This window comes from Agrilus planipennis, unplaced genomic scaffold (genome assembly GCF_000699045.2).
Source record: "Agrilus planipennis isolate EAB-ADULT unplaced genomic scaffold, Apla_2.0 scaffold42, whole genome shotgun sequence".
In the NCBI taxonomy this organism is placed as follows: Eukaryota; Metazoa; Arthropoda; class Insecta; order Coleoptera; family Buprestidae; genus Agrilus; species Agrilus planipennis.
This window is the reverse complement of record NW_020438888.1, coordinates 16,959-29,059: the sequence shown is the minus strand read 5'-3', so window position 1 is coordinate 29,059 and position 12,101 is coordinate 16,959. Positions and strand designations below refer to the sequence as shown.

Genomic DNA, 12,101 nt, shown 5'->3' with positions numbered 1-12,101 from the left:
CTTTTTTTTATGCATATTATTATTAATTCGTAAATGTAGTAGTAAGTAAAATTTAACTAATATTTATTTTCAAATATTCCGATTTTTTCCTCTTTCTTTTTTGAAGCAAAAGAAATACGTTTTTTAAGCTAAACAAACTAACATTTTGTACCTGCTTTTATGACCATTTGAACCCTCAGCTTTCAATGTGTATGTTTTTAACGGCAAAGATTCTAAGAATTTCACCCCCTTTAGAAATCTTTGTCGCCAAAGGAGAAAATCGAAGTACCAGTTTTTTACCAGTTACCAGTGTAAGTAAGTACCCTTTAAGAGATTGACCAAGCTGTCTCGCCGAGACAGTACCAACCAACCAACCATTTGTTACCACCAAAATCATTTTTGTATATAGTTTTGTATATATATTCAATTTAATAAATAGTGATTATCTTTAGTTAGAGACATCACATTCGGAAATTATTGAAGTGACCCAATTACCTATTAAGTTTACACTTTCGATAATTTACGAAAAAACACTGATTTTTACATGTAACACCCAACAAATATTTGATTTTCAACGAACGAGAAAACTCATTCGGTTCATGAGAGAATTTAGAGACCAGGGTGTAGGGTCGCACGGATGACGCAATTTTTCAATTATTTCTAATTCAAAGGGAAAAATCCATTCGATTTGTTTCCTTAACGTAATAAGCAACACTTTCGAACGAAGAGATTCGTTCTAAAGGCCTTCGAAATGAGTCAAACATACTGAGATACATTGACACATGAGAGGACGTCTGACCGTGACCGTTAAAAACGGGTTGGAATCAGGAAACGTACGACTCTAATTAAATACCATAATCAGAAGTTAAAATAAAAGAAATCTAAAAGTCAGGGACGGATCCAGCAGTTTCAAAAGAAAGGGATTCATAAAAATTTCCGATTCAACGTAAATTATAATGACCCATTGTAATACCAAAATCCAATGGACATGATCCCAAAAATTCATCAAATATTTTAACCCCCTTTCCGCTCGTAACAGGCCCGTAACGTCTAGGCTGACCCCTCCCTGCCCTTTTATTCCGTCACGTAACGCATGCATTACAAAAATTTTACAAAAAAAAAGAACAAGTTTTTAATTTCCAATACAATTACTCACTTTTGAATAAACTATTACAATTTCTCATTATCATTAGTGTTCTTCCGGTTCTAAAATCGTTACGTAATGGAAACTTTGACCCTCCACGCAGCGGTAGCATAAACCAGGTTAGATTTCCTTCCTCAAACCTGCGTTACGTAATTTGTGGGCCTTTCCTGGTAAGCCTGAAATCACGATCCCCATCTACAGTAACAATTTCGATTTATAGTAGTTCGGTAATTTATCGTTTGAATCGTACTGTATCTGTAACACGCATCAATACAAATAAGATGAAACTGAAAGTCAAGGTAATGCGTGGAGTAGTGCTGCCTACTACATTTTACTTTACTTATGTGTATATGATCGTGTATTAACCCAAGCCTTCCTTTGTAACATTGAAGTGGACCATGAACCGTGGATGCCTGACATCAATAATGACCCCGATGGGTGTGGTGGGTGCATATGCCATCGGCACAGCAAAGACGGAAAAATTAACAGATACTCATGAAACTTTTGAAATTACGAATAAAAATTCCGTACCCATGAAACATACATGGTGTCCCAAAAATTCTCCACTTCTTAACTCATTCTATTCGGAACTGTCATGAAGGCCTAGCCTTTTAGTTGCAAAGTTTAATTTAGTGAAAGTGAATTTATTAATTTAATACTTTGTTCGAGTAACATTTTTAATAGAACAACTTCAAATAGTATTCAATTTGCATATTTTAAGTTCAAATTAAACCTATAATTTTTAGCGTATTGACGATTGAAGACCTGCAATAGTTACAGGATTATTACGAACAAAAATTAATTAAAATCGTGTCCTTTATGAAAACTTTTATTTTATTATTTTTTTTTAATCTGTTTAATATCATCAACATTGGGTCGTCAGTCCTAAGACTGATTGAACACGCACCTTCACTCTTTTCTATTCGGAATCAATCTTTGCATTTCCCTAAAACTAGAACATCCCATATCTTCCTACTCTTTCTAATACCTCCTCGCTTTAACCCTCTCTATCTACGGTATCCTCATCGTTTACCTGTAACACCACATTTTGGACGCCGTCCACGTTTCGCACCCGTACAGACCCTGCGCTATCCCCTGTTTTATATTTCTACTACTCCTTCCATCCTGAATTATCTGACTTCCTAACTACCGAAGATCAGCGACTTCTTTCCTTACTTTTCCTTCCTTGCATACCAATATTTTTGATTCACTTTTTTTATTTGTTTTGTAAATACCGCTTCCATTTTGTTTCCGTCATGATGGCTGTTTAACATTCAAACAAACGATAAAAAACTAAATTAATTTAATTAACATTTTGTACATAATTTTAGACAGATCCCATAATATAATTAATATAACTAATATCGTTCACATAGCACAATCACAATAAGTCACAATAAGTTCCTACATCCTTAATAGATCCCAACAATCAATCAAATTCAGTGCATTTTCCTCGTTGATTGAGAATTTCAACGCGATAATTGCTTCTTAATATTTAAGAACAGAGGAACCGTCATTGAATGCCCTTAAATAAGCGATCTAGCGCCAGATTCAGTTAAAAGGACAGAACAATCGAACGCAGGACGATTGACGTAACTTTCAACAGTCCCAGACAGACAGCTCCCACGACAACGTAATGTGCTATCCGGAAATAGTATAACCTCCGGAGGGCGTCGGTTACGGTGTCCATGGGATCGTTGAGCAAATATATTCTACCCCCTTTCATTGCCGACAATAAAAACTTCTCCCATCCGAACTCTTTCATGTCAAACGTGAACAACTGTTTATCCTGATCGTTCATTTCTTCCCACAACTTCCGGCTGTTCGAATTGGTAAACTGCCACTGTCTCGTACAGAAATACGAAATGACGTCCGAGAATTTTCCCACTTTTTTGTAAATTGTTACCATTCTAGAAAGAAAACAATTAATGAATCTCCTGTCAGTTCATAACAAGATTAAACTGGGTCATATTTGAAGAAGTCAGGTGAAATAAGGATTATTTTCCAACGGTTTCAGTTACGTTACAGTAGGTTAGGTTAGGTTAGGTTAGGTTAGGTTAGGTTAGGTTAGGTTATGTTCGGTTAGGTTAGGTTAGGTTAGGTTAGGTTTGGACATGTTAAAACAAAATAATGTCAACGTTAGAATATACGATTTTAGGTCTGCACATGATACAACGATAGAAAATTAGTATTAACAAAAATTCAATTAGTTTGGAACACAGTAGGAAAACTTTACGTGGTTATAAATAGTTCGAGGTCTGTTTTAAGTAGAACTCAGTCCGATTAGAACACGTTAGGGTTGATTACGTCAAGCTTACGACACATTAGATCAATGCAGACGAAGGTAGAATTGATTCAAATCGAATTCAGTTATGATAAAAGACATAAGTTAGGATAAAGTTAGATATAGACATGTTAGAGCGAAACTATTGATGGAAAATAGTATTAACAAAAATCCAATTAGTTTCGGACACGCTAGGATTGTTTTATATAGGTATAAATAAGTTAGAACAAAAGCAAGTTGAAAGAGGTCTGTTTTAAGTAGAACTTGGTCCGATTATAACACGTTAGGGTTGGTTACGTGAAGCTTACGACATCCTAAACCAATAAAGATGAAGATACAACTGTGTCAAATCGATTTCAGTTGTGATGAACGACATAAGTCTGGATAAGGTTAGGTATAGACATGTTATAACAAAACTAATGGTGGAAGATGGTATTAAGAAACATCCAATTAATTTTGGACACTCTAGGATAGCTTTATATAGTTATAAATAAGTTAGAACAAAAGCAAAATAAAAATGGGTATGTTTTAAGTAGAACTTAGTCCAGTTACAACACGTTGGGGTAGGTTACATGAAGCTTACGACACACTAGATGAATGCAGATGAAGGTAGAACTGATTCAAATCGAATTCCGCGTATCTCTATTTGATTTACGTGTTACATTTTGATTTGTCTGTTAATTTCTTACCTGGGTTTCTTGCCTATACAAAAGAGTATCACGTCCGCCGCGTAAGCCGGCAAACTGTGGAAGAAGAAGACGAACAACAAGTGAACGAAACGATTAGGATTTAAGGTGAACCAGTAGTACCAAATTTGGAACATGCTAGGCATTTCCATTCCGTACACTTCCAGGATACTCATGTATTTTTCTGAAAGATACAAAGTAAATTTTTAAATTGTAAACATGTGTTTTTGCCTCTGTTCGAGTGCGAAACGTGAATGGTGCGCATGACAGAAAAGACAAGGTTAAATATAAGGAAGTGCTAGAAAAGGTAGGACAACTAAGGGCGCTATGGAAGACAAGGATGGTAGGACACCTATTTCTATTAATAATGGAGAGTATTTATTATTGTTATTATTATTAGTCCACTGTTTAGTTTGCGACCGGAATTGATACCGCTTTCAGTTAAATGTTTGTTTAATTATCTTTCATTTTAAGTAAATATTATTTCTTTAAAAATTAAAACTCGTATTAACACTTAACAATTTCGTCGACACCTTTAGTCCGAGATAAAACTCTTTTAATTCTTTAAATATTACCTATTATTTCAAGTGTTAATATTCTCCAAGAGCCCACAATATCTTCTCATTCTTAGCATTTTAAAAAGTACCCTTAATCTTTGGTGATGATTTGATTTATAAGCCTTGAAGTCCTTCCTACATTTAATCCTTCAATTATTACCTATCATTTCAAGTGTTAATATTCACCAAGAGCCCAGAATATCTTCTCATTCTTAGCATTTTAAAAAGTACCGTTAATCCCTGGTAATAATCTTATTTATAAGCCTAATAATCCTTGTTGTATTTATTCCTTTAAATGTTACCTTTCACTACAATTGTTTATCTTTCTCACAACTTAGAATATCTTGTCGCATTTATTATAGTTAGGGGCATATTATTAACAGAAATAGGATTCCAGGGGGGGCATAGGTAGACATATGTGAATTAAATTACTTTTTTGCGAATAGATAAAATTATGTAGTTTTGAGGAAATGCGAAGATTGGCTTTCGAAAGAAATGAGTAAATATACGGGTCCAGCCAGTCTTTGGACTGATGGCCTTGCAATGATGATGATGAAGATAATTTACAGGGTGTAAATGTTAGGCCCGAAGACCGAAAACGCTCAGTGGCCGGAAAAAACGGCCGCATCGCGTTCTGGCTGCCTTCGAACGCACAGAACGCGTTTTGGCTGTTTTTAAACTGTTAAACAGCCGGAACGCGTTTTGTCAATTGTTGAACTCCCACAACGCGTTCTTAATGTTCGACTTAGTAGTTTGAGTATATAATAACTAACTTGACTTCATGAAAAATCAGTACAGTTCTCGTCAGTGTAGCGAGAAGATCAGTTCGTCATTGACTAAACAACTTACTAAAGTCGTTTGAAAAGTTACACTTTCATTAAAATGACCGATAAATCAGCGAAAGAAATTTTTTATGATAAAGCAAAACCAATTATTGATAGTTGTGACGATAGATCTATGTTGCTGTCTGAGGAAAGGTACGAATTGCTTGTACGAGAAGTTGAGCATGCTCAAAATGCGCGCAAAAATCAGGAGTCTCGACAATATAAGTGTTCAGTGTAACTTTCTTCCTAGAACTGAAAAACAATTATAAGAAATTTAATATTGTTGAAATGATTCGGCGAGAAAAACCGAACCCATCTTTGGTATCCAATTATAGTTGTCAATAATTGAATTGTTTCCTAAAAACTGAAAAATGGATTGAAATTCATTTGTTTTATAAGTACAATGTAAATCTCATTGTACGCAGGTAGAAAGCGGCAAATAATAATACAAGTCGAACATTAGGAACCCGTTGTGAGCGTTCAACAATTGACAAAACGCGTTCCGGCTGTTTAACAGTTACCAGAACGCGTTGCGAGCGATTAAAAACAGCGAAAACGCGTTCTGTGCGTTCGAAGGCAGCCAGAACGCGATGTGGCCGTTTTTTCCGGCCACTGAGCGTTTTCGGTCTTCGGGCCTAACATAAATACAAGTACAAGCGATCGAAAAACTTACTCCATGTGATCGGATTGTCAACTGAAGAGACGCAGTTGAATACCTTTGGCGCCTCGTTGACCTCTTCCTGCGTTTGTTTGTAACCATTCCCTTTCTTCATTTTCTTTTCTCTGACTTTTCTGAAAATCGTGTTATAAATTATTTATTATTTCCACCATTAACTGCATAAATAATGTACGTCGAATGTTTAGAAAGCAGAAAAGTCATTTTGTTTAATCTAAACAGCATCGACGTTTCGCCTTTTAATTAATCTTTATTATCGAGGTGATTATTACCTTCCAACATCCCATGTGGCTGCAAGGGTTTCGTTTACCACGAAGTCGGCGGGTACCATATCGGCCAGGGTGTTGGGGTCACAGTGTAACGTTCTCATTAGCCCCGTATACGCCCCGATAACAACCCCCGTAGAACCATATAAATTGTCGATCCATCCCTCTAAAGGCTCCCGTACAGTGCCAATAACTGCAAATCAATTAATTAAAATGTCGGTTTCAAAATAAAAAATTAATACAGGAGAACTCAATAGGTAAAACCTTTTTATTGGTAATGTTGTAGAAAAGTCTTCTTACGAAGTTAAAGGAACATGTGGAGACTCATTTTTAATAACAAATTGTCATAATTGAAATGAACTAAACATTTTTCAACTTTATTTTTTCATAAAATTTCTGTGCTTTTCAGACCGTTTATAAAAAGCACTAAAAATTATCAACAAGCACATTAAACTAATTTTTTCTGTCCTTCGGGAATAGCACTTATTTTCTGGATAAAAGGTACCCTATGTCCTTTTCTGTACCCCAGACAATGTATGTATAAAATTTCATGATGATCGAAGGGGTAGTTATGGCGTGAAATCGTAATGAACAAACAAACCCAAATTCCACCCATATTAGTTAGGATGAATGCTTGGTTTTCACGAACTAGGTATGACACTTTATTTTTGAATTAATTTTATTTTAAAATATTAATAAAATTTTTCGTACCTATCGATGGTCTTACTACAGCTACTGGTAATTCTTCAGCAACACTTTTAACAACATCTTCGGCGACTGCTTTTGTAAAGGTGTAGGTGTTCGGCCATTCTCCTAGGATCCTTTAAAGAACAACACAAACAAATGATTAGTTTTTTCTTACGTTGAAAATGCTCATTCTATTTCTTGTTGTTTTTAGTTTCAGTATCAGTTTCTACAGTTTTTGATTTGACTTACGTGGGCGTGATTTTTTTAAGGGTAGCTTCATTGAGAGACTGGGAAATTGTTATAAGTTTTTCTGCTGAAATTGGCGTATCGTACAACTCTTCTTTTACGGTAGATCTCGGACAATTACAATAAGCCGTCGACACGTAAACCAAAGCCTGAAAGAATTGTTTTATTGTATTTTCGGACGAGATAGCAGCACCGAATGAGATTACCAGCCTAGCTACAGTAGAAGTTTACATACGAGGGTGCGTTTTTAAGTTCGCGAAATGGGTAGGCAGATCATTACTTACTCGAGTCATTACAAATTAAGCAACTCATTATTAGTAGGTATAAATACCAAGTTTTATCGTAATTATGTCAAAGGTCTTTGAACTATCGTCGATCGAACAAGTCAATCGGGAGCAAATTTTGAAATAAGCAAGTAAATAAGTTCCTTACTAAGCAAGGAAAATCAGATCAATCCGTACTGGAAGAGATGTCATCCATTTGCGAGGACTTTTGGCCAGGTAAAACCATGGTTTACAAGTGGCATACCCTCTTTGAGCAAGGCAGGGACTCACTTGAAGAAGACCCACGGCCAGGCCTGCCGATTGAGGTGACCACTCGGGAAATCAATTGAAAAGTCGAAAAATTAATACTGGAAGATGCCCGACTTAAGAAGAAACAGCTCGCAGAAATGGTAGGAGTATTAGATACAACCAATTCTTCACGATCATCTTGGCATAACTAAAGTCAGCAGAAGATGGGTGCCTAGAATTCTCACCCCGCCTCAAAAACAACACCATGTGAGTGTTCTCGTGAGTTTTTGGACCTCTGTAGTGAAGATAAAGATGGAGTATTGACTCGAATTGTTACTGGGGACGAAACTTGGGTTCGTCATTACGAGCCTGAGTCCAAACAGGACTCTATGAAGTGGCACAAAACAGGCACACCGCCACCCAAGAAGTTTAAGAGGCCACAGTCGACAGGGAAAATCATGGCGACAGTTTGGGACTCAGAAGAGATCCTGTTGATCGATTATAAAGATAAAGGTGTTTCCATAACTGGAGAATACTATGCTTCAATACTAGAGCGGTTAAAGGAAGCAGTCAAAGAAAAAATATGAGGAAAATTGACCGAAAGTGTCCTTTATCTGCATCGAAATTTTGGCTCACCCACCCTATAGTCCTGAACTAGCTCACAGCGATTAATAGCTATTCCCAAACTAGAAAAAAGTCTTCGTGAGAAGAAATTTTCAAGCGACGAATAAGTGAAGGATGCAGTTTCGGGGTATTTTTTTAGACAAAAAAAAGTATAAGGGTAGCAGGTGAATATATATGGAAAAGGAAAAACAAGTTCGTACTTTTATTTCCACTTCTTACCCCCCATTGCGCAAACTTAAACGTTTTTGTAAACTTACCTCGAGCTTTTCCATTTTCTTTGCCAAAGTTATAAGATCCCTCGTGCCTCTCACATTGATATTAACCGCAGAAGGTAGGGGTTCGTCGAATCTGACGGTTGCAGCGCAATGTATAATACAATTTACTTCGGAACTCATAGTCTTTTTAAAGTCGTCAGACATTCCTAGATCTGGTAACGAACAATCGCCGCTGACGGCAAAAATTTTATCAAACACCTCGGGATTATTTTTCTTCAGTGTGTTGAAAATCTATAGAAACGAAATTCTGGCATTAGTTCAGTATAAATATTATAGCGAGTAAATATTCAAAAGAGTCGTAATTCCTACGGTGGTCATAAAAGGGTCCGATCGATTCTGAAACGCTAGATTTTTACAGAAACTAGCACTCTGTTAAACTGCTTGAAACTTCAGATTCTGGTAGCTTCCTACGTGTAGATCAAAGGTCTGAATAGGTGTTATATCGTAAAGATATCAATTTTTTTTAAGCTATGGTCCTTTAGAATTGTGTGCTTCCATAAGGACTTCCAAGGTACATTTACAGTTACGTCGAGAACTACCACAATCTAAGGTTTCAAACAGTTTGACAGTGGGTCATTTTCCGTAAGGATCTGGCAGGGTCCTTTGGCACAAACGGTCCTTATGGAATGTAGGCGAGCACTAAGAAAGGATTTTTTAAAATTCAACCCCCAAATGAGTGTAAAAGGAGTTCAAAGTGTGATGCATCAACCCAAACCGCTGAGTCAGGAAGCTCGAAATTTTGCACAAAAGTTCGTTACACAACAATATCATCAGTTTTTAAAATACCACCCCTAAAGTACTATATAATCAACACATCATTAAAAAAATATTTTACTTTTTATTTATTTTTTCAAAAAAAAACATACGTAGTTTGTTAAAAACAAATTCGATTATGCATAAAAAAATACGTAGTTAATAGAAAATAAAAAAGTAGGTCGTCCTTGTCGTTAGAACGTTTTGACGTTTATGAATGATTTCGACTGAAATCTAAAATTGATTACGGTACATATTACGCATATTTGTCTAGGCAGCGTCAATCGATAAAAAAATCTTTATTTGATAAGATTATCAATAGGTTCAAAGTACCACTAGATTTCGGGGCCTGATCAAAAAATCGATCGTTATTATTTTTTGATTAATTTGTGACAATATAATCCTTTAGATTATTAACTACATTTCGTTTCAAATCCTCTTTTCTAACTTTTCATACCTATCTTACTTTGCTAACACTTTTTTATAATAGCGATTAGTTTTTATCATGCAGTTACAAAAATTTATTTTATGTTTTGATAAAAATAACAACTTTCGAACTGTAATTTTGGGGTCGTCCATCGAATTGTGACGATTTCAGAATATTTGTTGGATAATTTTATTTCCTTAATAAATTTTCTTTTCAAAATTTGGAGGAAGTGTCTGCAATTTGTGACGTCTTTATAAAGGGGAGGTCGTCAAAATGTTACTTTCTGTGACCCCCCGGGGGGGGAGAGATATAAAAATGTGGAGAAACAGTGGAAGTCCTTTATAGACGACCCCTTTTTAAAGGGGCAATGGGCAACATCAATTATTTTTAATAAAGTGACATGTTCTCTAATTGTTTTGCTCTCAACTGCTGATGGTGCAATTTTTATGTTATAATTGCATTTTTTCTGTTATTAATTGTTAATTATTTGCAGTTGCGTCAGCTTTAAATAATGCTAGATTTAATTATAATCCACGCTTTTTTAGATATATGTAAGTTAAACAATGTAAACATGAAGCAGTAATTTCTTTTTAATTATTTAATGGTTAATTTTTTTTAATATTTACGTTGCATAACGCGAGGGCATAATAATTGTAATATTTCTAATTAAAAGTCCAATGTCACAACGAAAAGGTTAATTTTTACGATTTTTTCTTTGCGTTGTATCAGTTCATTTTCGTTTTGTAAAAGGGGGCGCCTAAAACCAGAAATAATCCACCGATAAATGTTGATTATATCAGCATAATTTTATAAAAAAGCAAACGTATTTAAAAAAAAAAGAGTTACTGGAATTGCCGGGAGTAGAACCCGGTCCGTCCCGTCTCCGTACGAACGAAAAATAAACATTTTCTCATTGAACCAATCACACATTAGATTTGCCAAAAGAATTTTCGGAGTACGGGGAAGGTCCATTAGAATAACATGTCACTTATTAGAAACTTTTAGTCACAATTATCTAGTCCCTTTCTACTTATTTATCAATCAGTAAAAATATTAAAAAAATCGAACACGAAAAATACTTACAACGCCATCTACTAACTCTTGGACTCTGGTCTTAACATCCTTTCCCTTTTTGGGTCTCACAAGTACGTAAATCCTTTTCACATCCGGACATGATCTTAGTAGCTTTTCAATGAGAAGTTTGCCTATGAATCCCGTAGCTCCTGTAAGAAAAATGGTGGCGTCCCTAAAGTACTGTTGAATTTCGCTGGGTTGGGTCGGATGGGTCGAGAAGTAGGGCTTGGTGTCCATGTCTGCTTCCATTGTGGACGAGGACATTTTCTGAAAAGGACAAAGAACAAGAAACTTTAGGTGCCGAATTAAAAATTTTATGATCCTTAAGATTAAATACCTTTTTAATTGAGCGTTTTTTGAAAAAAAAAAATAAATCGTTACAGTTTCTACGACAGTTTAGTATCTACTGAATACCTACCGCATTTTTTTGTACTTAATAAGAATAGGTGATACTATGTACTTGAGAATAAGCGATAAGATTTCAAACAATTGTCTAAATTTTATCAGATCTCAAAAAAGATTATCGATGCCTACGTATTTGCGGTTTTTAATTTAAGAGATGGATCACTCCCGTCAATAATGCGTATACACTAGAGTTTATTTGCCTCTTGTCCCTTCCCCAACGACCTTTTTGCATTCTTAAAAATCGATTGCAATTTTCTTATTCGCTTAAACGGGTCAGCGAACTTGAAACAATCTGTATTGAATATTCATTGCACTGTAGATCATCAAAATTCGCACATTTTAAAACAATTATTCTGAATTAGTAAATAATACGAATCGTTGTTTCTTTTTAGGGTTCCGTACGTCCGAATTAAACACGAACCCTTACAGGATCACTCGTGAGTCTATCTGTCCGTCTGTAACACTCTTTTTGCTTCGAATCTACTGGACCATTTCTCACAAAAAAAAACGACAAAAATCACTTTACTAAATTAGATTAGACAGGGTTGAAATTTAGTACATATACCGTGTGACATATCGAACGAAAGGGCTTATTGTAAGGGTCTCAAATATATATTTTTTATAATCTTAAAAAGAATAGTTTTAAAGTTATTTAAGAAAATAAATGAAAATTGACCATTCC

The 12,101-nt window shown here is 35.3% G+C and overlaps 1 protein-coding gene across 3 annotated transcripts in view; it reads right to left on the bottom strand.

Moving 5' to 3' along the window:
• Positions 1-2,409: 2,409 nt before the first annotated feature.
• LOC108744954 (fatty acyl-CoA reductase wat) overlaps positions 2,410-12,101 on the bottom strand; it is a 15,716-nt gene continuing 6,024 nt past the window's right edge. Inside the window, exons 1-9 of one of the 3 annotated variants that reach the window (XM_025981710.1) lie at positions 11,433-11,523; positions 11,024-11,281; positions 8,743-8,991; positions 7,353-7,498; positions 7,128-7,237; positions 6,423-6,609; positions 6,148-6,266; positions 4,097-4,277; positions 2,412-3,033 (exon numbers count right to left, since the gene is read on the bottom strand). In XM_025981710.1, the coding sequence (XP_025837495.1) occupies positions 2,679-3,033; positions 4,097-4,277; positions 6,148-6,266; positions 6,423-6,609; positions 7,128-7,237; positions 7,353-7,498; positions 8,743-8,991; positions 11,024-11,278 (1,602 nt within the window). In that variant the 5' untranslated portion in view covers positions 11,279-11,281; positions 11,433-11,523 and the 3' untranslated portion in view covers positions 2,412-2,678. The other 2 variants (XM_025981709.1, XM_025981708.1) reach the window with 2 other exon arrangements.